Raw genomic sequence first — 26,788 nt, 5'->3', positions numbered from 1 at the left:
ATGGTAATTAGAAAATAGTCACTTCAGATCCTTCAACAACAAGGCAGCAAGAACACTTTTTAACTGACACTTAATGTTCAGCCAGATTCATGTAGAAATGTGGATACAGAATTGTCACGCTTACACAAGGTTCTGCTTTTTCAAAAATGAAAACTTTATGTGATCAAAGAGATCATTGTTGACTTAACTTAGTGTAGTGAAAGCGAGGACAAAACCTCAAGGCTTTGTAGTTATTATATTTATGTTTACATTCATATGCGACGGAAGTATCAACAGAGCAACAAAGAAAAATGTTCTGCTCTTTGACTCGTGTCGGTCACTGGTCCAGAAAACATCAATTCTTCTGCAGCCTTTCAATCACCTGTGAGTAAAGCACTGGTTTAGTAACTCTTACTTCACAGTGAGTTAGTTGTCTGCTCTGGATAACCATTATCTTAGCCGATTTTTAACTCGCTATAAACACCATTTTCATCAGCAGATGGACTTTTTAAATGTCATGTTGATGGATCAGTGCAAGAATCGGTGACAAAATATAATTTATTTATGTTTAAGCAACACAGAGACAAACTTGAGCAACTCCAGCTGGCAACATGGTAATGAAAAACGAATATAATATTTGTTCATATAAGGGATTGGAATTTAGTGAATGTAAGGCACTATTTGATTCAACAAAGAGGAGTCATTTTGTCCAACTTGAACAGCAGTTGCACATCCCAGAAAAGGCAAACTGAACTTATTCTGTTGCTCTCAAAATGATCTTCAACTCAAACACAAAAGTTAAGTACACAAGACTTGCTGACTTGATGCTGCTTGTTACTGAGATAAATATGCAAATCCAGGTATTCCTATTTTGAGACAATAGGAATACAGCATGTTGTGTTAGAAATCGCCCCAAAGTCAAGTTAAAGAAGCTTTTTCAAAAACACACAGAAAGTTGGCCGGTGCCTTTTACTTTGTGCTAAATTAGTTGGAGGAATTTTAAAAAATGGGCTCATTCTTTTAGCGAGTATTGTTCTGTAGTTACTTAACGTTGAACACATCACACACACACACACACACACACACACACACACACACACACACACACACACACACACACACACACACACACACACACACACACACACACACACACACACACACACACACACACACACACACACACACACACACACACACACACACACACACACACACACACACACACACAGCAATTGTTTGAACTTATTTTGCATAAAATCCTATTTCATCAAACTGTCAGGCAGAGGGTTTCTCTTCTACTACAGAGGACCAACTAAGCCTATGGCACAATTTTAATGCAACATTATGTGTACTGACATGGTCAATGTAAGAAACCATTACAAACATTTCAGTTTCCTTTGTCCATCAAAGCTTCACTCCTCCTGTGCAGCCCCCCCCCCCCCCCCGATCCTCCCACACACAGCTGCTGCTCTTGGTCCTTCTGTCTCCCTTCTTTCAGATAACTGAAGCTCTTATTCTTAGGGAATGTCTTCATACTAAATATTTACTCCTTCCTATGCTTTATGGTTGTTTTGTGTCATCATTCTTCAAAAAGCTATATAGAAAAGGGCTCCGTGTTGGAAATAATTACTGTAGCTTCTGCAGCTATCAGACATAAACCTGCCAGACACTTTTATTTGATTTAGACTCCATACAATCATGGCATGCACTAATATCTTTTGTCCTCTATTAGAGGATTGTTTTCATTTCTCACTCTCTGGTGCAGTGTGAAAAATGACTCTCAGCTAGTTATGCAGGTTCCATCTCACTCTGAGGTCACAAAACTGAGCACAGCTCCTTGTATCATCATGTGTTTTGACTCATCTCAGTAATTGGAAACTTTAATTATTATCCTGTTAAGTTCAAGCTAATTTAAATGACGTTTTAGGGGGGAGCAACATTAATCCTCTGCGATACTGCCTCGCAAATTCTGTGCTGTGACCCACAAGCTACATTCTGTTGGTGTTGAAAGCAGACAGGCATGCTGATCGCACAGGCTGGTGACTATAAAAAGCCCCATTTTGTATTCATATATTTAGATAGGTGCTGATAAAATGCACAATATCAGCTGTCTACAAAGCATTAAATGGGAAACCGTCTGACGAAGTGACACATGCTGCAGACTGGAGTTGTCCAGGTTTTCATCTCTGACTGAACTGCTTTGAAAATGTTAAAGCACAGGTAAATAAAATATAGAATGTATAAAATCCACACATGCTCTCCATACTTTCATTGTACAGCTCAGATTCTCTCAGTGTGGCTCCCCCAGGCTGAAGTGAACATCATGCAGCTGATGCTGTCCCAGCCCTTCTCAGTACATGAATAATATGGGTACATTATGGAAAATGTTGTGGATGTACTGTACATTATAAAAAAAAAAAAGTCTGAGATGTCTGGGGAGTACATACATGCCCCTGATGGGTTGACGCGTGCATACCCTTGAACATCACACATTTATCAGCAAATACAGGCAGGAGCAACCGAGTGGGTTCCTACAAGAGAGCAAAACACTGCAAAATGATGGGATGGAAATAACTAACAGCGGGTTAGAAATGAGCCCCGGGTACTCAACGCTAAGTCGCTTCTGTGACTTTGAAATGCATAAATTTTGAGGAGTCGCTTACACATCTGCACAAGTGTTAAGATGCGTTTTAATCTTAATGTTTTTTGACGATGTATTTTTGTCCTGGTTATCAGAGGACGCTGCTTATGAAGAAGATATGTCTGCCGACACAAACATGTAAATAAGCATACAGTATGTACACAGATGTTTTGAGCAAGTGGCAAAGTCGCCCTCCGCCTGGCCCGGCCGATACCCGAGCAGCAGAATCACAAGTTGATCTTTGACAACTGATTTACAAGTGTCCCTCTCATTCTTGCACTTGCCGAGGAAGAAATCCGCTCAACTGGAACTCTTGGCAGCAACAGACCACCAGGAGTCAATCTGATGTCTGCTGATGAGCTGAAGAAAATCAGACGAGGAGCTGTCACAGACAAGACTACCGCGGCTGGCCAAGCCACTTTGCATGTGGTGAAACGGTACGACAACTGCTCAGTCAACAATCTCAGTAACTCCACTGGTGTGCATCCGCTGAGGTAGATAGATGCGACCACAAGAGAATCAAAGTCTTCCATGTCCCCTGTCCTGCGGTAGTGACGGAGTACAATAGAAGTATGGTGTGGTGGATTTGCCGGACTGCCTCAAGTAGTACCATCGGCTTGCCTTCCATCTTATTAGCGTGAGGATTGTGATCGCCTGGCTGCTGTACAGGAGGCGTTGCAACGACAACGGTATGACAAGACTTCACACATTCAAGTCAAAGGACAAGAGGACGTGGTGATCAGTACGACACTGGCGCTAAACCCAAATGCTGTATCGTTCTCAATAGAAGAGCACCGCCTAAGAGAAGAGCGCCCCCCTTATTCAAAGATGTCGAAAGAGCAAACTTCACTACTTGATAAAATATATGTTGCAGTGGGTCTAAAAATACAGAAGCAACAGTCAATTTAATTATTTTAAAGTTTTTTTTTCATTCTCCTCCACCACTCCACCTGGGGCTGGGCTCGCGCCCGGGCAGGGCGAGCGGTCTCCACCCCCCCGCCACTGGAAACTAATTAATTTCAAATTAGTTAGAGGATACTATAATAGGAAGAAAAAAAAGGCTTATGGTGGCTGTACCTGCAGCTGGGATGATGAAACATAACAAATACAGTTTCAGCAGGTAAATTCAAACTATGTGTTTTTTGTGGACATCTAATCTGTCACACTCCATTTTTAATCTCCATCACCACAGTCAATATGAAAATACCAACATATGATCTCAAAAGATGAGAAGGTTTGAGTCTGTGACTGGTGATTATAGTGGGGAGGTCATTTCACCAGATATAGCTAGCTATGTTTAGTAAAGTAATAGTAGTAGTAGTAGTAAAGTAGGTTACAATCTGGCCCCCAGTAAATTTTTGTGGCTCTCGAAATGATCAGATACCCTTCCCTGTCTCAACAGGACTTTTTTTTTTTTAAGTCTTCAAATCAGCGGAAGCATTGGACTTGGTGGACCGTGGGTTTAAACCCTGCTTTAGTTATGAGACGACAGACTGTGTCATTTATAGGATTGCGTCAAATCTGGAAGGTTATTTTCCTTGTAATTGCACGGGAAATTTTCTTTTAAGAATATATATATTACACTTCATTTCCTTGATAGGACGACAGGTTGTCTAATGTAAACGTTATGAGGAAAAGGTTGGGGCTTAGAAAGAGGATATAGGGTTTCTCTTCCAGCTCTGATCCTGTTGGAAGCCAGTCCTACCACGACTGATGGCCTATTTATTCTGTTCTATCCTCCTCCCTCGGCCAGGCAGGGAGAGGTCAGGACACAACACATTGCCCAAGTGTGAAGTGTTTGAATCCGGTGATGAATGGGTCACTCTCCTCCAGGGACCACAGTTCAAAGCAAGTAAACAGATCGGAGCGAGGGACTGTGGACTGTGTTCATGAGCTGCCCCGCAGGCCCGTGTGCTTCTTTTACTTGGAATATTTTTCTAAATTAATATTCTCTTTTCTTCGAACACACATTGCGATGTGTGAATCCTTACATTTTTCCTTCGACTCCACCCGACTGCCAGGGCTGGGAACGATGTGACATAAAGCAACTTGTTAGTGTAACACCTCGGCTTGTGACGGTAACGCTCGTGAAATGACCATTATGGCATTATTAATGCAGTTACGAGTACTTAAGCTTCCTTTTTTGCTAGATGAAAACAGTTGGAAGTTGCCGTCTCCTCCTATCCCAGCACGTTTCTAGCATTTCCGCATGTCGGTATTTACTTTCTGCTGTTTTGTGAAGGTTTCATCCCAACGCCATTGGTTATCACTGATCAGTTTAAGTAACAGGTGTTACGCCGAATTCGGCGTTACTGCAGAAAAGTGTCCCAACCTTGCAGAAGCGTGTGCAGTTGCAAATATGAGACTTTTATAATGACTGATTAACTCGAACCGACCAAAATAATATCTAACTGTTGTAACTCCAGCGAGATTTAATGAGTGTTGACAGTTTGTGTCGCGACATGGCAAACATGAGCACACGACGAAGGCATCCTAAATAAGAGAAGAATTGAACTTGACAATTGTGTTAATTTTTCAAGTGACCCAATTATTTGTTCACACACCTTGTAAAATAATCCTAAGCTGTAAGGAAGAAGAAAAGGAATGCTCAATTTAATCAGCACAACATTACTTTGAATCTCATACCTATTAATCAGTGGTAATCCAGCTCACAGGCATTCGGTAACCATTTCTTGCAAATACAACATATAAGGTGCCGTCTCTTCAAAATGCTCACCGCTCAGTGGAGAGCCAAAATTCAGTGTGACTATCACAGTAACATGACACTTCTCTGTGACTTCATGCATTAAAACATGAGTGAATGATCAAAGAGGTGACAACATGATGCAGCCAGAGGTGGGTGACGGAGAAAAATGCACAAAAATCCAAAGCTTCTTCCCTCCTTTTTTTTGGGTTGTTCACGCTTTCCGGCCAGTCCTACGACTAAATACGTAAAAACTGATCTCTTTTTTTCGTTCTCTTCGTGCACTTTCCAGTTTTACCCCCCCAAAAAAGGGAAATTGCTTTTATTAATCTTTATTACTGTTGACCTATGTCTTTTTAAAGTAATTTCAAATAATAGATTTTTTTCCCCAATGTTCATTGGTATAATTTTCACAAGAGTTCTTCATTTCTTTTTTATTTCCATGCTTCGATTTTCCTTACATGTCAGGGCAGAATTTTCCTTACATGTCAGGGCAGAGGAATATGTTCCTCACTGGGTGTCATCAATTGCGTCCTCCCGTTTGACTGATTGGTTGAGTAAACCCTCGGAAAGCTGAGCACTGAATTGAGAGTCAGAGGAGCAATTTGTCACGTCAAAGTCCGAGAGCGATGCTGCTGGAGGGCGGACCACAATTAATCACACGTGCCCTAAAGTGCTCTCTCATTCACAGAAAATGAACACGGGGTAAGGAGAACAAAAAATAAATAAAAAAATTAAAGCAGAAATTGAGGAGGAAATGGTGCAAAGGAAAAACAGCTTTTTTTGGACTCAGTGGAGTGAATGAATTGGCCGAAGGTGTGAATAAGTGTGGACGATTGTCTCTTCGTGGTGGACTGACGACTTGTTCAAGGTGGGTCATGCCTTCAACTCTATATTATGGATGGATGGATGGATGGATGGATGGATGGATGGTTGGCAGACTTTCTTTGTGTAACACACAGATCATCCACTCCCAAACATACTGTAAATAAGTGCTGGACGTTTCTGCCAAAATGTGGTCATTGTGAATATGAGTATGTGTGACTTTCTCTATGTTTGGCCTTATGGACTGATGACCTGACCAGGGTGAACCTCCACCCATCGTCAGCTGGGATCAGCTGCAGCAGGGGAAAGTTTATAAATGATGAATTGGATGCAAGTTCTGCATTTCCACAAGGAATATTATGACATTCTAAATACATAAAAAAAAAAAAAAGGATTAAGCTATTACTCAAAAATTCAGTTTAATTTATAGATAAATTCGGCCTAAACACACAAACTGTGTGAGCATGGTGCTCTTTGCGAAATTGCAGCTATTCCGGTTTCCTGGGTAATGATTACCAAACACTCAAGGCATATTTTAGGGAGGAATTTGGGAGAAATGTCAGTGCACTTACGTTCCACTCACTTTTATTTTGGAAAGAGCAAACCGGTTCAGCTCATGACAGAGAAAATTGCAAATTAATAGTAACTCAAACTGAAGTAATGATGACAAACTGCAAGAACATTTAACAGCACCATTTAATCATTGCATAAAACCTGTTATTATCAGTTGCAGTGTGAAATCACCATAGTGTTGTGTATATCTTTTTTTTTTTAATGATGCATTTGCTATAAAGTAAGACAGCAACAGAGAACTCAATAAAAACATGAACTGCTATGCTTTAAAGGTCTAAACAGTCTTAAAAACCATAGAGTGACAGCTGACAAGTAGACATGGTCCCTTTAAGAACTATATGGACTAAAACATGAGGTAGAATTGCTTAATGACAGGCTGCCGAAGCCGAAGATCCATTACGAGCAAACACACTTGCACATCTTATATCATCATTAGACCAGACCTGATGTGCCTGATCTACTTCAGGTTTACATGCACTGTATATAAACGGGCACAAACTTCATGACGTTTTGTTTGTACACACATGTGGAAGCTGATTCACACTCTGAGGATTGCGTCCCACGTGCAAAGTAACACACACTACCCCCATTTAGCATCCTAATCTATTCAGCGCCTTTTGCATTCATGAATATGGAACATGGGGAGGTGTACCAGGCATTTATGCTAATAGATTGATGCACAACGAGCAATTTGATTTACATCTGAGAACGTTTGCATTGTTTATGAGTGTGTCTGTTCTTAACACTCTTAAGGAGGAGGGCACACACAGTATGTATGCTACTGGCAATTTGAAGAGACGCATTTCTTCTGCTGGCTCGCCATCATCATTTCCCATCATTTATTTCCTATAGTCCAATATGTTTGGTAACTTCCTCCAATGTACGCTCAAATAGTATTCCATTTTGTTTGCGCTTGCGAGGACTCTGGGCTCCAGGCCAATCACGCGGCGGCAAACTCAAGCAAACAGAAGAGGACACGATACCATTTGCAGTCGATTGTTCTCCTGTAAACAAGGTCTCATGCACATGAAATACCCCTCTTTGCGTGTGAAGTCGCTCGTGGTTATTTTAACAAAATGAATGCAAAGTGAAACTTCGCCCCACTTGTTTGAGCATGCGATTCAGCGTGCTTCAGGCAGGATTTCTGGCCCCGTGTACACGACAGCGTATCAAGTTAAAGGCATCGTCTGTGTTTCAGTAGTGTTTTCAGTCGCTCCGAGCACCGAGGTTGTGTGAACGGGCACCCTAAGCGCTACGGAAGTCTGCTGTTATCACATGAAAACACTGTTGTTTAAGTGAATTGGGATCTAGGAGAGAATCCTTAGCCAGCACTAAATGCTAAAAAACACATTGTGTAACAATAAGCAGGGATTTATCATTTTCACTATTCACATGCCACAGGATCGGCTGAAACGTTAGAATGACGCAGAACAAAAACTGAACTGATAGCTTGTGACCCCGGTGTAGACCACAGCTTATAGATAGTACTGTATTGAGTCTTCTTTGAAATCCTTCTATTGTACATCAATATCTTAAACAACGAAAACCAGCAAAGATATTTTCAAGCTGAAGGTGACCACTACTACTATCATTCTTACGATGTTGCGAAGAACAAATGATGTACTTTATCCATTGGTGTTCCCTTTGATGAGTCCCACCTGCAGCAGGGATGGGGGCATTTCTGGGATCTGTGCAGGGATATTTCATTTAAACTGTTAATGTAGTATATATTCCGTTCCCCCCACCACCACCACCACCACCTCCACCACCACCACCAACAACAACTTATGCTGCAAAATTCAGCTGATACACTTGAAGGATCAAACGGCTGCCGTTCCCTCAACCGACATCAAATAAGTGCCTTTTAGCTTTCTGACAGATGTAAATCCTGGATGCACTTCATGCTCCACTTACAATTTAAGATGAATGGATGATCAAAGGTGACACATTAGAAATGGGCCACAGCAAGGATTAAGCATGAGTGTCCTTAAAAGCTAAAAGCCTTGTGGTTTTTTTTTTCCAAGTGCCATTTCAATGCATAAACAACCCAACATGAACCAAAAACACACAATGTCCAGAATATTCTGACATCAAATACTGGAATCGCATGTTTACATTCAACTGGGTTTTGCTTGTTGTCTGAAACCATTCTTATGAATGTTAAGAAAGAAGAGATGTCTTGAATTATAAATAAAAGACTCCAATTTAGTTTTCGCAAATGTTGCCAACCTGCACAGATCGTAGATATTAAAACAGTTTGAAATGACGGTCGACATATCACAACTTAATGAATACAGAATGACACCTCCAGGTAAAAGCAGAGCAATTGAAAACACAAACTCTGGGGCACAAGATTGGAAAGATTTTGCCTCTCTGTGCCACTCCAAAAAAAAAACCATCATAATTTTATAATTTGTATTTGTGCGGAATCTATCCCAGCATGCACTGAGCAGAAGGCAAAGAGAGCCTAATAATGGCTCATTAGCAACCACGCATAATGTACCCACACGGAAACAAAAGTGCTGTTTTAAATTGGACTTTTAATGAAAATGTGCAGAATCCTCACTTCAGTCGCTTGAATCCCACCTGAGCGGGCTGACAGGAGTCAGAGACACTATTAAAAAGCCCAAATATGATAATACCCTGAAGGGGCGTATGTACAGAGGCAGATTTACATTATTTCACATCATAATTATACGGGTGGGCTGCTGATAAGGAAGTAAAAAGAGTCAAAGTCAAGTAAAATAAACATTTAAAATCTGTGTTTTTTTTTCTTTTGTTAAAGAAAACTACACAATGTGAGGCAGTTTGTTACCGTCTGTGTAAAAACAAGGAAACAGTAAAATACATTCGACCACATAAATGCTTCATAGTTCCTCTTGCAATGGGTCAAATTTAGTCAGTGACGTTAAAGGAGCAGAGTCACATCGACAATACATAAGACTACTAGTAGTTGGTAAAACGTAATCATTAGTTTAACAGCGCGTGAGGAGTGACGTGCGTCTGAAGCAGTCATTCGAGCCCCTGTTTACACGACGACATTTCAAGTCAAAACATCATTTTTGCATTTTCCTTTCAGTGAAGTTTCACGTTTACACGGCAACATTCTGAAAATGATGGATGTCTGTTTACACGGCGACGGCAGAAACACTGAAAACGATGTAGTTAAGCACGCCGGGCGACCAATGACAGTTTTCGTGGGTGAAAATGGGTGAATGTGAGCCCACGAGCGCGTACACCTTCAAACCACTGCGAAGGAAGACAAACCACAGCCTAAAATAACATCGGCAACATTTACAAACGATTCAACTGAAATTATTAAACTTCCAAAAACTTTTATTGGAATATAGTATTTCCTGTTGCCTTATGAGTAAGTCACACAGTGAGTCAGTGTGACACAGTCGCATCAGGGAGCACAGAAAGTAGACTTCTACATCGCCGCAGGCCTGCAGGAACAGGATTTCCAGCTGCTGTAAATTTGCACCTTTAAAACAAACTGCTGAGACAGAGCCGCAAAGTGACCGGCGTGAGCGAGCCACGGGCGCTCAGCTGCATTTATGTGCAACTTAAAAACCGGCTTCTCAAAATGACTCCTTAGCCAAGCCGCTGTTTCATATCGAGTTCAGTCCACGCAGGTGCAAGCGACCACACGTATTGATCGCAGAGCATTTTAAATCTATTGTGTGCGCAATTCTTTTTCAGTCTTTCGGTCCACTTTTTTTTGTTCGAATCGTGAAAATGTATGTGAATTGTTCAAATCTTTGCTACAAAAGAAAATCAATGACTAAATGCAGACATTATCACTCCATCTCTTTAGAGACAACATAAAGAAAGCAGGATTTTACAGACACACTTCTGGGTAAAGCCAGAACAGGCAGTTAAAACGCACCGATATATAACGCTTGACACGTCAAATCTTAAAAGCAAAAACTCTCGACTAAATACAACATCAAAAGAAGCATTGCAACCCGTTCTGTGCCGAGCGGGCGCTTAGAGAAAACAGATTGAGAGAAGTTTTTACTTGTCACAGCACATCACCTCTGCCTTCAGTTTGACCGTTCCCTTTTCGCCTCACAAAGTGCCACAAGAACGTCTGCAGCATCTTAAAGAGCGCGCACAGGGACCGACTGGGTCCGGCTTTGTTGCCAAAACAACGAGTGTGTTTCATCACTCGCAGTATGTTACTCACCATGGTGCAGCTGCCCTCCGTGTCGTCATCCAGCAGGCCCAGTCTGCACAGAGCTTTCTCGTTCCCCAGCCAGTACTCCGACGAATCCAGCACGCTGTTGCTGCACAGGACCTGCGGCAGACGGAAGAAACTCCGCTCAGGTGCGAGTGGCAATAGAAGGCGGAAACACAATCCGCCTGGATCGGGCATTCACTTTGATCTGCTCGTCGCTCCGTGTGTTTCTCTTTTAGAACGACAGGATCAATTGACCTTTTACCAGAACCTTTGTTTTCGTGGGAAGTATTCACAGCACAGGATCAATGATCTGTCTGCTAACTATATATATATACATATATATATATACATATATATATATATATATACACATTGTGATGAATTCATCGTAAACACTGAGACTCACAGTCATACAGCTGCTTTACCGATGTAAGACAAGTGTGACACGTGATTGACTCTGGCAGTTTTAATAACCGGACACTTCTAAATAGTTATTGGACGATGAAGTTAAAGATTCCTTTGATTGTTCTCACCTTAGTTGGGAGTAACTTGGTTCTCACCTTAGTGGGGAGTAGCCATGTGGCGAATTTATGCTTATTTAACTTAGATGAGTTGTGCCCGGATATGACATAGCTCGTTCAATAAATGCAACGATCCTCGTGCAGTTACTTTGACACGTTACACCTTGTGTGTGTGTTGTTGTTCATTTTCCATGTGTATTTTTAGACAGAAATATGCCCCCTCATGCTTGCACCCTCCGGAATAGACCATCTGTGTGGGCCTTTGGCCAGGTGAATGTGACGTATACTCAGCTGATCGCACAGTGATGCCATCCTATCAAAGGCTACTGGCACTGGCACAGGCCGCTGAAGCCCGCGGCCAAATTATAAGAAGGACATCACTTTGTGTGTCGACCAGACGCCTGAGTGGAAGTCAGTTAAGATCAGAAGCAGCACAGGCTAATTAGGGAAACAAAACAAAAAAGTACACACACACACACACACACACACACACACACACACACACACACACACACACACACACACACACACACACACACACACACACACACACACACACACACACACACACACACACACACACACACACACATTGAAAGGAAATTCAATCGAGCCTCCACTTCAGCCCACTGATCTGTACTATTTCCCCTCCCGTCTCCCCGCCAGTGGGAGATGATAAATCTACTGGGCTGACCCGGGGGGCCCGGCTGGCACTCTTATTGCACAACCCCTGGGTGTCACTCGCACCTACGAGGAGGAAATGAAAAATTTCTTGCACTGCTGGAAACACGCAAACAGATAAAAGATGGGTGAACCGATGTGATGGGCAGGCGCACGCGGTCACAGAGCACACAGACTAACAGACACCTGGGCAGGTAAGTGCATCCTTTCAGCCCCGTCACACAAACACCTAGGGTCTGTACCTTCTTGCAGGCGCTGATGGACGAGGCCACGGTGCTCTCTGTGCTGCCCCCGTCCACCTCCACAGTCTCTTCTCCTTCAAACATGGCAGACGACTGGAAGTTACTGCAAGACATAAAAAGGGGCACAGAGTCGGTCAGAACAATTTGTCATCCGGCGTTCCGGCTCTGGTGGAAGCTCTGAAATTAGCGAGGACCGGTTATCCCCATTTGAGGTGAAGGCGCCCATCAGCTGTCACGCTGCTCGGTCCGAAGAGGCGGGGCGCTCTTCCAATGCATTAAATAGACAGATTTTCTCAGACGGGACAAGTGTTGCAATTGTCTGTAATGAATACTTTAGCTTCCTGTTCATATAAAGGCAACTTGTGCCAGCTTGGAGTAAACCCCCACCCCAAAAAACAGACTCATTTCACCAAATGGAGAAACGTCTTTCGTAATGTAGAAATAATTTTTACACGTTCATCTTTGGATGACAGTGTATTTTCAATGCATTTCTAATGGGGAATTTTGCATGTGATGCCTTTTCTCTACTGACAGATTGCTACAGACTGCATGAATGCAAAGCCAACTGTCAGATGGACCAAAATCTATCCAACAGTCCGCCCAGCCAGTGACAAATTTCTCAGTAGAAACATTTATTTATTTTTTAAAGCAACAGATAAAAGTGATTAACCTCAGGAGTCCAGGATACTTCTCATAAATCCAGAAATGTGGCTTTTACCAGTGGTGGGGAGGACAAACAGAGGAACACAATGTGTGACCTTCATTGGATGCACAGAGTGAAATGGTTCTCCAAACTGTAGAGACGGAGGGGCTCTGTCGGTCCACGGTGAGACGAAAGGCAACATAGCGAACTCAAAAATCCCAGGAAGGCGTCATTATCCTCGTGGATGCTCTCACAGAGATAAGCCAAATCGAAGCTTATCTGGCATGGCATTAATGGGGATCAATTTGGAAAATGAAGAGACATGCCATGCATATTTAAATAGTAACAGCCCCCCCCCCCCTTATAATCCACATATTTCAAAGTAAATTAAAAGCATTCTATTTTGAAAACCCCCCCAGGGATCACACAACTGTATCTATTTGCAGTTAATGAATGTGGCTGATGTAAATAATTGTGTCAGAGGAAAAAGTGGCTTTGCTGTGAATTGTTGACGCGGTGAAAAGGGATGATGTGCCGGAGATAAATGAATATGATGGCTTTAAATAGGCTGCTGTATCTGCAAGGCACGCATCCAAACAGGCAGAGGCAGAGGCTGCACTGAACATGTCGGATGCAGAAAAACTGGATGCAGCGAAAAAATTGGAAATAGAAAAACACTGCGAAAACCAGCAACAGAAGAAAAAAAAATATTAAGACCAAATCTTTGATGCTTTGATGTTTGATGAATAATTTTTTTTGGGGGGGCAGAAAATTGAAGATCCTCAGAATATCTTTATTAGGCACAGTGTTCTTTCTAATCAGTGTGCTTCATGATCTTTCCTTGGAGACAAGGTGATGACTGACAGGTCGTCGCGCGCTCCTGCTCCCGGGCCCCAGGTACCCAGCAGGCTTCAACCTAATGTCAGGACACAATTAACCTCCAGAAACATCTGCTTTTTCGTTCTTTCTTTTTCTTTTTTTTAGACCGTTTAGCCCCCCTGCAGTGCCGCTGCAGTTTGCTTTCTGTTCAGATGACTCTCGGCCAGTTTGTTGTGATCCACAAACAGACAACTTTTTGAGGGAAGCGTTCCTATTGCGTTGCTCTGGAAAGCATCCAGTCCAGCCAAAACTATTATATGACGAGTAAAGACCATTTACCCCCCAAATAGCTTTAATTGCATACCAAGGACGAGGACAAAGCTTGTTAAAATGTGTGAAATACTATGGAGGAACGTGACTGCTGCAAGTGGCACGTTTGAGACAAGCTGAATACGTCTTCTATACTGACTGCTGGAAAAGGCTTCAGTGCAGCGGCTGTGTGGATGCTGTGCCACTTTTAAAACACTAAACATCAATTCAATATCAAAAGAAATGATAGATGGAAATCAATAAAACGTAAATAAATTCGCGCACGGGAGCCTCATTTGAAATAGCATCAAATACACTCCATCCTAAAACAACACCATAAATAACAAATCAAATTTTAAATGTTTAAGTTTCCCCACAGATGCAGCAATAATCCGCTCAGACGAGATGATATAATTTGGGGATATGCGCCATCGACATTTCACCCCAAACCCCGAGTAGTAAACAGTGTCTTACCTCGGTGTTTTCAGAAGGCACTTCGCGCCAGCCATTCTGTCAAAAACAACCCAACTAAGCTCCACCGAGGTGATTATTTCCTGTGCGGGGGCAGAAGGAGCGGCAGAGAGGTACAACGGTGCGCCACGACGCGTAATTGTCCCGGGGACACTCTCCGGTCCAGATGCGCACCGACCATCCGACCTGGCACTGGAGGAATCCCGGACTGTTTCACGGAGTGATGGAGTGAGAGCAACAGCACGAGCAAGCAGCGGCGGTGACAGCAGCTTCACTGTCCGCCCCTGTGCGTGTGTCCGCCAAGTGCCGAGTGAAGGCGCACGAGCTCTGCACGGATCAAAACGTAACGAGCTGCACGATGCGGGCAAGGGCATGGGCAGGAGTGCAGATCGGCAAAAAAAAAAAGAAAAAAAAAAAAAGAAAAGACGCACGCACCCTAGATTGTATTGTTTGTCTTTACAAGCACAAGTAACGGATTCCAAATACTCACGTTATCTTAATAGAGTAGTATTTCTGTTACTTTTGGATGAATATTTGGATGTCCTTTTACTCACATTTTACTCACATTTAACCCTAAAAGTACTAATTGAAATGGTAATAATAGAATATTACAATACTAAAAGAAAAAAAAAAACATTATTACTGTATACTGTTTGATGCTTTGGATGTATGTTTGAAAATGGACACTCTGCAGCTTGCATGAGCACAAGACACGTAATAAAATATGCAGACATGGTGTCAAAGAGTCTTTGTTATTCGTCAGTGCCCAGCACCACTGTAAAGGATTTATCATTGCCAGTTTAGAGATTACAAGAAATGTAGGAGTTGTCAATTATTGCTAGTTCAGCTGATTGTCAGTTCTCTGTGTGTCTCACCTCAAGTTTTCAATCCTGTTCTTCCCCTGCTCAACACTAATGTGTGGCACCTGTGGTCTCCCTGCCTTCCCTGTGTATTTAAACCCCTCTCCCCCTGTTGTCTGTGTGGGCTGGTCCTATCGCTGCCCTTTCCTTGTGTTCCCGGAACATTTTGTACAATGAACCAGATTTTCATGGACCTCTGTGAAGCTGCGTTTGGGTCCATCCTCACACACCCTGACAGATAAAGAGTTCATTAACTGTCACACCATGACATCTGTTTGGATACTTTTGAATTCCCAAGTGGTGGCTGATTTCACCTACATTTAGGTTTTTAGGATTTTTCTTTTCTTGAAATTAATTTAATAGAGATTGTTTTGAGGGCATTTTTTGAGTGGAATTTGCATATTCTTTCTTTTGCATGCACGGCTATTTGGGTCTTATTCACATCACGATCCAAAAACATTCACTGGAGGTGAATTTGTAAAAAAAAAACAAATAAAAAAAAACAACCAAAAAACACAGTTGTCTCTCTGATATTCCAATGTGATGGACTGGCGACCTATCCAGGGTGGAGCTTTCCTTTGCTGACTTATTTGGATGTTCCATCCATCACCACACAAACGAAGATCCACAAACACATGCAAAGCAGCGGCTTTCCAGCAAATCCAAGGGAGATTTGATGGCTATTACTGTACAATACATGTGACAAAGCCATAGGGGATAATCACTGGGCAGTCTCCATGGAAATATCTGTCTTCTGTGAAAATGATATTTCAGACAATATACAAGTGATGTGACAAAACCATCAGGTTGTAGCTGCCATTCCAATTTTGAGTGATTTTCTTGAACAAAAAATGTGTGTTTATAATTACAGATACCTGTACAAACTGTTTGTGATGATCTGGGATGTATCCAGATGACCGTAGGGAATGAACAACTGGCTAGAAAGTTCCTAAATTACACACTGAGTAGACGTGAGAAAACACTGAATTTTAGTTTCATACTAACCAACCGCACATACAGTAGTAAACTTCAAGTTGTAGACTTCCTGTTGCTTCTTTATGTGTTTCTTGTTTCTCTGCTGGTAGTTTGTAATTTTGAAAAACATGTATAGTTTCTTCAACAACCAAGGATAACTCACATGGATTTTGGCCACCAACAGGCAAGCACAAGTGAGCCAATCATCATCTCCATCATTCTGGCAACAAGAGACCCTTCAGAGTAATGGGAGTATTTTCCTTATTTGATGGTTTGGGTAAAAATTCACTCCTTGGTCCATTAGAGAGGTCACTACAAATCAGTCTGAGGTAAAAGAAGCTGTGACCTTCGATGCTCTGCTATTCTGCTGATAATAATGCAGGGGAGAGAAAAGTGACGTTGAGAAAATGGAAGAAAGGGCTGCTATCAAACGAGAGTGAGAAGGCAAGAGTGCTCCTGATGACAAGTGTGTGAGTGCATGTGCGATTGAGAAATCATACTTTTTGTCAATTTGTGTGCTGGCCAACGTGTGGGTCCCAACTCTGCTGAAAAAAATAAATCTTCTAAAAAGGAAAGCCTCTTGTACTCCGAGAAAATAGATTTTTTCACACTGTTATCAGATAGCATGCGATTTGCCTCCTATATGCCAGTAGCTTTCATTCGGTTGGTAACAAAACCCAAACCCAATGTCCGCGATGCCAATCTTGATATAACCATGCAGCACTGAGGCAGGAACACTAGTGTTTACAACACCCACTAAGCTTGGCCTTTCAAAATAATACACTGTTCAATAGGACACATTTTTGTCTCATGCAATCCAAATGCTTGAGACAATTGTAAAATGCCATTAAAGAGCATATTAACCCTGCTGGTTTAGCTCATTTCAACTGAATCTGCCCTCGTTGATTGACTTTGCTTGATTCCTGCAACAGGCTGCTATTCTCATCTAATGCTCATGTTCCATTTGGTCCCCGCCGCATCGACAAATGTCACGCTTTCAGTTAATCAAGCTCAAATTTTCAAACGAGTAAACATATTTTAAAAAACGACATCAAGCGGTTTTTTTTTTTAAATATCAAAAAAATTAAAATGGATAAAACTGCAACGAAAACAACTTGAGGTTTACACCAGCTAGACTTGTAGCAACACTAAATCATTGCCCATGTTTCTTTTGCTTGTGCGGAGTTCATGTATGCGTATGAGAACCCCTTACAGACAAATCCAATAGATTTTCAGCATGAGTGCAAATACTACAAACAGCTTGCACGGAACACCAGTGGTGCTTCTTACAAGTAAACAACTGTGTGTATGATATGACATGCATGTGTGTGTGTGTGCACACACACACTGTACTGCAGCACAGTCCAGTGATTAAATATTTATGACACATCCCAAACATACAACAAAAAAAACATATGCAATGTATCAGATAGATCATGCGCTCTAAATCAAAGATTTTTCACTCATTTGCTAAGTCACATGCTTTTATATTGATGAACTAACAAGAAGCCTGAACAGAATGAAACATAATGTGTGCATGAAAGTGGAATAGAAAGACTCTGTTCAGGAGCTGGGGATTCTTTTAGATTTGGTAGAAAAGAAACTTCCACCTCATCTGAGATGTTGCTGTTTAGTGGTGTGCATGAGTGACCTTAAAAGGTGACCCAAATAGAATATTGCCACAATCCCCTCTATCACCTGCGGTGTCTAAATATAGACGGCAGATGATAGTTGAGAGCATGAAGTATGCCTGTATCACTAATACAAAGCTAGATATTTTTTATCTGTGTGATTTTTTTTTTCTGAGGACAAGACGTGTTGGATGTTACGCTGTCAGATCCTTTTGCGTCTTACATTACAAAAATAGACACTTTTGATAATCCTGGATTTGCCTGCTTTCAGGTTGTTAAAATTAGACTTGGATATGTTAAAAAAATAAAATAAAATTAACGAGACACCTTCTAAAACCTCGAGCAGACCTGACAAAGTGCTCAGTGCTTTTGTGTGTGAGTAGGTCCGACCAGCGTTCTGTACAGTGTGTCACTGTAATATTTTAGCAAACGAGTTTGGAAAGAGGGTTCACAGCCGTTGTTAAAGGCTCAACAAGATGTTACAACAGAAAATATTTTTACAGTGGAAATAACTTTACACATCATTCACGGATTTATTTCTTAATTTACAAAAAAACATAATAATAAAATTATATATATATATATATATATATATATATAATGATGTGACCTTGAGTGTTTGTAGAATTACTCCCAACATTACTTCAGGAATGACAATGAGACAGTGAGACTGAAACAGACACAGGCTGTGGTCACAGGTTGGTCCAGCTCCAGTGCAGTGACGACTACGAGCTTGTTGGCTTGTCTCACACACCCTCGGCGCTCATTCTGAATCAGAACGGAATGATTTCAGCGGTTTTTGTTCCACATCAGATCCCCGTCGACTCATGCTGGCATGTGGGAGTGGACAGCTTTTGAACTTTTGTAAGGTTTCACACGGCAACTTCAGCAAAACCTGAAAAAACCTGCAGACAACTAAGTGCATCTTTGTGATTGGCTTTGAGGCCATGAGCAGCAGTATCATTCGTACAATTCATCATGTCTCTCCGTTCACAGTATTGGCAGGCTTTCTGCTTTGAGTGTGGATCCTGGAAGCATGCGTGAGGACTCACTGTATCTTTGCAAGTGGTTGGATGACGAATTATATAAATCAGTTTTCTCCACTTCCATGTCTGGTAAGTTGCTTTTGAACCAATAATCATCATAGAGATGAAAGAAGCATCACAGACTGCAACTTTAAGCCACTATGAAGCTCAATCAACACTCATCTACTGCATTAGTTGTAGCTTGATTGATCTAACAAATTTGAGGTGTATGAGGGTGTGTATGGATGACATTCGATCCAAGTATTTTTAATATATGTAGATGATTATGCTCTTTAGTCAGGAAATGGATATTAAGGTAGTAAACATGGTGGGTCAGAGGTCAATGAAGTCAGTGGCATGAATCAATCCATCCATCCATCCATCCATCCATCCATCCATCCATCCATCCATCAATCTGGTCATTCTTAATGGAGCCTCTCCCAGCCATCACGGGGGAAACGGTTTGCGATCACATTCACACATAAGCATACAGAGCAACAATTTAAAATCACCCCATAATATAACCAGCAAGGAGCTCCTTGGGAAAACCTCTGCAGGGAGAACATGCAGAAAGGCCTTGTTGAGCAGAAGGCTGGAATCAAGAACATTTAAGGTGACAGGGCGCTATAACTAACCAGTGCATCAATGTGCCAGCCTGATTATGTGTCATACACAGACATTTCAAAAAACAAAAACATGTTGCTTGCAGCTGAACCAGGTGTTATAAGTGTAGTCACATTTACAAAGTATTTTAAGTTGTATCAGTTTGGTATATCCAACACACAAGTGTTTAATTTCAATGCAGACAGGTATATATTTTGTGTAATGGGTGTCCTCAAATGGATATTTTATTTATTTGTCTTGGTGGTCTGACTTACTTAGTAGATATAGTGTGCATTCACTGTCTTTATTAAACAATCAAAGGTTTCTCCTAACTAGATGCAACATTCCCATGAAAATCACAAGACAATAATTTCAGCACAAAAACATCTGAATGGCAGATAAACCAAAAGGTGATTCACGTCCCACTTGACTTCTTGCCTTTGTTTGAAAATAAAATGAAAATTAAAAAAAGTATCTTTCTGCTGATAGCTCAGAGAGCGATTCTCACGGTTAGTGTTGATTCTCAGCATGCAGGGTTTTCTTTCATTATGGTTTTGAAGATTCCAACAGTGAATCCTTCCAGCAAAATATAGCAAAATATCAAAAATGAGGCTAAATCATTTCAAACTGGCACAGAGCAACAACAACAACTGTTTGAGGAGCTACGAGACAGATAAAAAAAAAGAACCCCAACAAGAATCCGCTAACAGGGACACAACACGTCTGTTCTTCTCACGATGATTCTCTGTGTCGTGTTCAGGAGGGTCAAGAAGGCCGAGCGAGTTCAACTGTTGCACATGAAGGTGCAGAGACACTGCATGTAAAAACCATGACGGTCAAATATTCTTTGGTAAATACGACACTCTCCTATCCTCCCTCCTCTCCTTCACAATTTTCCTCTAATGCACTTTACAGCGGTCCCCCGTGTTTTCTTTCAATCTCCCTTTTTCTTCTGTTCTTCTTGCCTCCCCCATCTTCCTCTCCCTCTTTTTCATCATCCCCTCTGTCGCCCTCCAAACGTTTTAATCCAACGGCTTTTCAAGGGGGGGGGGGGGGGGGGGGGGGGGGGGAACTAATCCATTGCACACTTTCTTAAAATAAAAGATGGAGGAACAACTAAAGTGAAGATGAAAGTGCAGACGGCTCTCTTCAGCAGAAAGGAGACATCTGAAGGAGCTCGCAGTAAAAACTAAATGCAGAGACAATCAGCAGGAGGACATGCTCTCCCACTGAAAAAACAAAAAGGCCCACTTCGCAGTGGGTGTATTTTTAATTTAGCGAGTTCAAAACAGAAAACGATCACGTGCGGAAGGAAGAAGAGGTGAGAGGAGAAGATGAATCTAAGCAGTGGTGACGTGACGCGATATTTATAGACCATCGGGGGTGCAAAGGGTTCAGCCTCGTACCGGGAGGGCTGAGGGTTCATAGTGAGACGACGGTCGGCAAATAAGCCTTATCAAAAATGCAAAAGAGGTTTGGAGTTTCCTGTATTGCTTCTTGGATATCTGTCAATCACGGTGCATCCAGGAAGAATAAAAAAAAAATAAAAATAGAAAATGCTGTAGGGTTCCTGTCTTATGCTACTGCAGGGGTCGGCATCCTTTATGACCAAAACAGCTGTTTTGGTCACTGAATATTTGTTTGTTTTGGTGTATGACTTTTGTGGCCCCCTCTCCGCCAAAGATTTTTTTCCTTTAGAAATCCTAGTCCTTTTAGGGTTTTTTTTAAGCAGTGGTTTTTCCCTCCATCTCTTATGGTTGTAGCTATTTTCCCTTATTTTAGTTATTACGTCTGTCAAGGATGTAATGAAAATCATCACCGTATATTTGTTTGTCTGTCTCAAAACTACTGTACGGATTTTGTTAAAATTTTTACCATATTTAGATATTAGGCTGTGGAAGATTCCATTAAACTTTTGAAGGTGATCCAGAAGACTTTTTTTTGTTTTTTTGGAGTTCAGGTCAACCTTTCCCTTGTTTTAGTTGTTCCTTTTTTAAAAGTTAAAAATCACTTTGAAAATGACTTTATGTGCATATGTAAAATGAAAAGGCAGAATATTTATTCATGTATAATTTTCTAAAAGGCTCAACAAGCCACTAAAAGCTGCGGTCCCGGCCGGGACGGGACAGTAAGGCAAAGTGCACCCAGACCCAATTCTGTTACGCCGTCCCACAAAGAGTACAGTTAAAATGTTGGCGGGTTGGCACGTGTCCTCATTACACAACAGTAGTCGGGCGAACAACGCGGAAGAGTAAAGCCTTGAGCCTCCATTCTCTGAGCCAGAGCGGCATATGTAAACAACAACAGGAGGCCGATTAAATACTTAAATATTGCGGGCAAGTCGAGAGTGACGATCATCGCTACCAATCAGCAGACGGCTGCGTCGTCGGTCCTCCTCCCTCAGCGGAGGGGGTTTAGAAAAACTGTAACCAGTGTTTTTTCCATACCATCCATGACTTTTGTCAGTGGGGACGCATTGAAACCCGTCTCGTGTGTGTGCGCGTGTGTTTTCTCAGAGTACTCCCAGTTCGTGCTCCGGTCCAAAGACGTGCGCGTCAGTTGAACTGGTGACTCGAGTGTGCTTGGCGTGTGAAGGACTGACACTGTCACATTACCAATCCAGCAGAGCCAGCACAGAAAGACAGACAACAACACAAACACGTTCACTCCCAACTAAAAGCAGTGCAGGGTCACCAATCCGCCTCGGTTGGCAAAACAAATATTTGTCAATTCAGTCACATAGCCAAGCAACTTTTTTTTCTTTTATGACACAGAAGGACAGCTCCAGAATTACTTGTTGCTTTGTAAAATAAACCGGGCTAGAAAAACACTAAGTTTCAATCTTAGGAGATAACAGTGGGAGTCAGTGATTACAGTGTAGGGCCAAAAGCACTCTGGACAGGCTGTAACCACAAGCAGAGGGATAGAAACGGCTCAGTTTTACCTCTCAGCGGTGAGTTTATGAGTGAGGAGAGGCAGAACTGCAGGTTTCTATCTAACTGGGCGGTGTGGTTGCATCAAAAAAAACAATCTGGACCCAAAACTGTTCTCTGATACGAAACTGGGCCCGGTCATGACACCGCTCAGCCCCGCAGTCATTGTAATGCAAACCTTATTTCCAGAAGAACTACGACTGCTCTCTTTTCACATGTTTTGACATAATTGAGTGTTTTCACACAAACACAAATGCACACATACAACCGTGAAGCTGTGAGTAGAAAACACAGCGTTTGCGATCTGACAATCAATTCCTGGAAACAATTAAAGCTAATGGCCTTGTTAATCGGAGTAATCACGGGCACCACTCACTTCAGCTATTCCAGATTTATTTTTGTTTAACCTTTCCATCGCTCTTCCTTTCCACCTGTGCTCTCATCATAATGGAACATTATGATTTTGAAACCTGATTATTATAATCACATGAAAAGGTTAACGATGGACGGAGTGACCGGATCTGCTGCTCCCGAGCGGCTGGCGCTCACTCCAGGACACAAACACGACGACAAAACACACAGGGGCACACGACACAAAGGCGGACTATTTGATCATATTTTGATTGATTTAATTTTCTAAAATGTTGCTTGTCAAAGCAACGACTGTAGTCAGCTTTGGAGTGAAATGTTTGTCAATTGCTGTGCACCGTTTTCAAGATGCGGGCCATTGAGACGGCTTCTGCAAACCTGCCGCCTCTGATCTGAGACAGAAAAACTCTTTTATTTGACTTGAGCCACAAAATCAGTCTTTGTGTTTGAACACATTTATATATTAACACTGTCTGAACATACAGATTTTAGTGCAGCTACAATGTTTGTTGGAAACAACTTCAGTGAAAATATATTCCAATGATTTTAGTATATCTTTCAGGCTTTTTTTTTTAATGTAAAATATGAATACAGTGCCATCGTGTTTTCCAGCATTTCAACTCCTACAACCCATTATATTAACTACTGATGGGCCATCTTTTAAAATATGGCATTGAACTGGACTAAGTGGAGCATTTGCAGAAAACTATAGCTGGTAAATGGATTTATTATTTTGTTTTCTCTCGTGTATAATTGGCAAACCATGAAAAAACCATTGCATTCTAATTATCTATCCTTGTCTACATAGTGAGCGGGCACTCTTTTGCAATGGTCAAAACATTTCTGAGCAACCTAAAATGCCCAAATCAATCAGGTCATCTGTAAAAATGTAGAGTTGAAAACTGTATTCACTTCATAAACTTCACTGCTCGGTAATACTATCCTAAACTGCCCTGTGTATTAATCCCTTATGTTTCCATAAACACCTTTTACCATAAAAAAAAAAAAAAGATTTTTGGACATTTGATGGGGCACTTCCCCCGATCAGTTGCGTCACATTGGCGTTCATATCAAACATGGCCAGTTTGTCAAACATTGAGGTTGAACCACACATTTCAGCGTATCAGTTCATTCTGTATATATATTCATCTTCTTCAACGGTAGCAGCAGGCACAACCCTGATTGGAGAAAAAAAAAAAAGAGGCTGATGCCAAATTACAAGCTGTTGGAGCTTTAAAAAGACAGGCTGGCTGAAAGTGTGCTAAGCAAATGTAAAGTTCCAAAGGTTTTAACCAATTTTGTTTTTCTGTTTTATGACAGTAAATCATAACGAGCTACTGAACCAATGTTACCAAATATGAAAGAAATGAGCATGGCTCATTTACCCCTTTTGCATCTCTGTGTTTGCTGAGGTTGGCTGGAGGATTTGATGAAGGGTGGCTGGAAGTAGTACACTAAATGATGTAGGAGGACTTGATGCCGGCTGGTGAGAGGTGTAGGACGGCAGGAGAGGTGGTGCTGCCCGCTTAGAACTGTACTGTACTGTAGTAGGTGTTGCTGGTGGTGACAGATTGTGTTTCTGCTGTGCTGCTGAGACGATGCCTGAAGGTTTGGGCTAGACACAGCAAGTGGGCTTGTTTGAGCCAAATCAGTGCCAGTAACCGCTTTTCAATAATATAATAGATATTTAATACCGAGACCAATATGAAAGCAAAACAAAACACTTCACCAGGTGACACAGTTTGCCTTTTACAAGCAGTGTGGCTGAATAGGATCACTTAGTGATATTTAATGGTTCAAGCAAGACGTCCCTATCCAATCACTGTGCCGGAAAGATCATTGAAAACCTGAAGAGAAGTATGATTCCAACACTCTAATCTCTCTCCTCCCGATCAGGATTTCCCGCCGTGTCAAAGCCGCACTCTTCCTCCTGAATGTAAAGCTCTCGCTCAGCCTCTCACTTTGGCCCCTCTCGGCAGTTGATTAGCGTCTGTCCACCTTAATCTTCCTCACAGAAAATAGCAATAGCATTCTTACTTCATTTTAGTCCGTTTAATCTTGCAGAGGGGAAAACAAATACTGACAAATGACACACACATATAATCAACTCAGTATCCATCCATCCATCTTCTCTAAAGCTTTATCCTGCCGAGGATTGCAGGGATCTAGATCAGATCCCAGCTGATTATTGGCAAAGGCGGGATAGACTGTAGGCAGGTCGACAGTCCATCACGGGGCAAACACGAGGAGACTGACAATCACATACATTCAAATCTCTGAGCAAATAACCCAAGATGCATTGCTTTTTTTGGGGGGGGACTGAGTTGGAAACCAGAGTGTAAAGAGAAAACTCACAGTCACTCAGGGAGAACATGCAGAATTGAGACAAATAAACCCCTCAAGCCTTATCTAATTAAATCCATACTGTATAATCCATACTGATGTTAGGCATATTAATTGGACAACCAACTAGCTCCGCTTTGAATATACCATCTGACAAGACAGCATTATGAGGATCATTAGGCGACGCAAGGCAAATCTATTTATAGAGCACCACTCAGACTCAAGGATACGATTCGTGAAGTTTGTGCGTGTAAGCTATAAATATATAATATATAGAGGACCAGGTTGAATTGAACAAATTGCTTCCTATAAGCCCAACAACAGCATACCCTATGTAGGGTATGATGATAGAAATGATTGGGCCGAGGTGGCCTAGATTTTAGAGAGCAGACTTGAGATCAGACACTCACGGGTTTGAATTCCACGGCTGACAGGTTACCATGTGAATCCTTCAGAAAGACTCTCTGTTGTTTTCTTTCTTTCTGAAAACCAACATTTGCTTGATTGAAGCCAGGCAAAAAGAGTCTGGTTTCGTTGCTAAAATGAAATCATTCAGTGTGCGTTGGTTATTAAGGGTGTAAATGCAGTTGGTCCTAATTGGTGCGCCATAAGGCACAGGCATCAGCGGTCATTGGCTGAAGGCATACAGATGAAGGAGGAAACACGGCAACATCAACAGAGAACTTAATTAACATTCAAAATTAACATGGAGAACAAATGGACGGCCAGGTGCTTGGACTCTGCAATTCAATTATTGCTTCTCACTGGCAACAGATGTAGTGAAGGTCAAGGCTGTGCCATAATTACTGGGCAGTGCGTACTATACCGTCACTGAGGATTTTTGAGAGACAACAGGGCTCTCATTGAAAGGTTAAATATGTCTGTGCTGCACGGAGTGTTTAACAAGCATGGTAAAAGGGGCAGGGCTCATCTAATTAGGAGACTGAAACATCAGGTGCTGAACATGATCGAAATGTGGCGCTGTTGGAGATAATCACTGTGGAATACCAGACATTTCAATCGCGAAAGACTAAAACATCATTTTAAAGATCATATGCATTTTCAGTTCAATTATGTGGAAAATGTATCAGATTAGTCTTTGAATTGAATATTTGTTTGAGAAATGGAGGATTGGGTATGTTAGACTGGCAGAGTGAAAATATGCTAGATGGATTAGGACGAACACATTTCTTCACATTATCTATATGAATTTGGTAACACTGCATTTAATATGGATTTTACTAATCCCTGGGTGATCTTTCCATTTTTACACTGTCGCTTTGAAATAAAAAGACACAAAATTCAAATACTTACTGTAGCTAACAAATTGTGTCAACGTTGACAGCAGCAACCTGTCAAGTCCCGTCTCGTTTATATGATCATATATACGCACAAAAAGTGAGGACATTTTCGGTTTACTGGAATAATTCTTCTCAGCAATCTCCTTTGAAATTA

The 26,788-nt window shown here is 41.6% G+C and overlaps 1 protein-coding gene across 1 annotated transcript in view; it reads right to left on the bottom strand.

The window, feature by feature from the left end:
• The window catches only part of sphkap (SPHK1 interactor, AKAP domain containing), a 111,629-nt gene that overhangs the window by 15,485 nt on the left and 69,356 nt on the right, over nucleotides 1-26,788 (bottom strand). The window contains exons 3-4 of the mRNA XM_080460515.1: nucleotides 12,353-12,455; nucleotides 10,915-11,025 (exon numbers count right to left, since the gene is read on the bottom strand). Of these exons, the coding sequence (XP_080316641.1) occupies nucleotides 10,915-11,025; nucleotides 12,353-12,455 (214 nt within the window). The remainder of the gene's footprint in view (nucleotides 1-10,914; nucleotides 11,026-12,352; nucleotides 12,456-26,788) is intronic.

Source organism: Lipophrys pholis, assembly GCF_963383615.2.
Source record: "Lipophrys pholis genome assembly, chromosome: 3".
Taxonomy (NCBI): Eukaryota; Metazoa; Chordata; class Actinopteri; order Blenniiformes; family Blenniidae; genus Lipophrys; species Lipophrys pholis.
The sequence above is the reverse complement of the archived record's forward strand: the minus strand, read 5'-3'. Positions and strand labels throughout refer to the sequence as shown.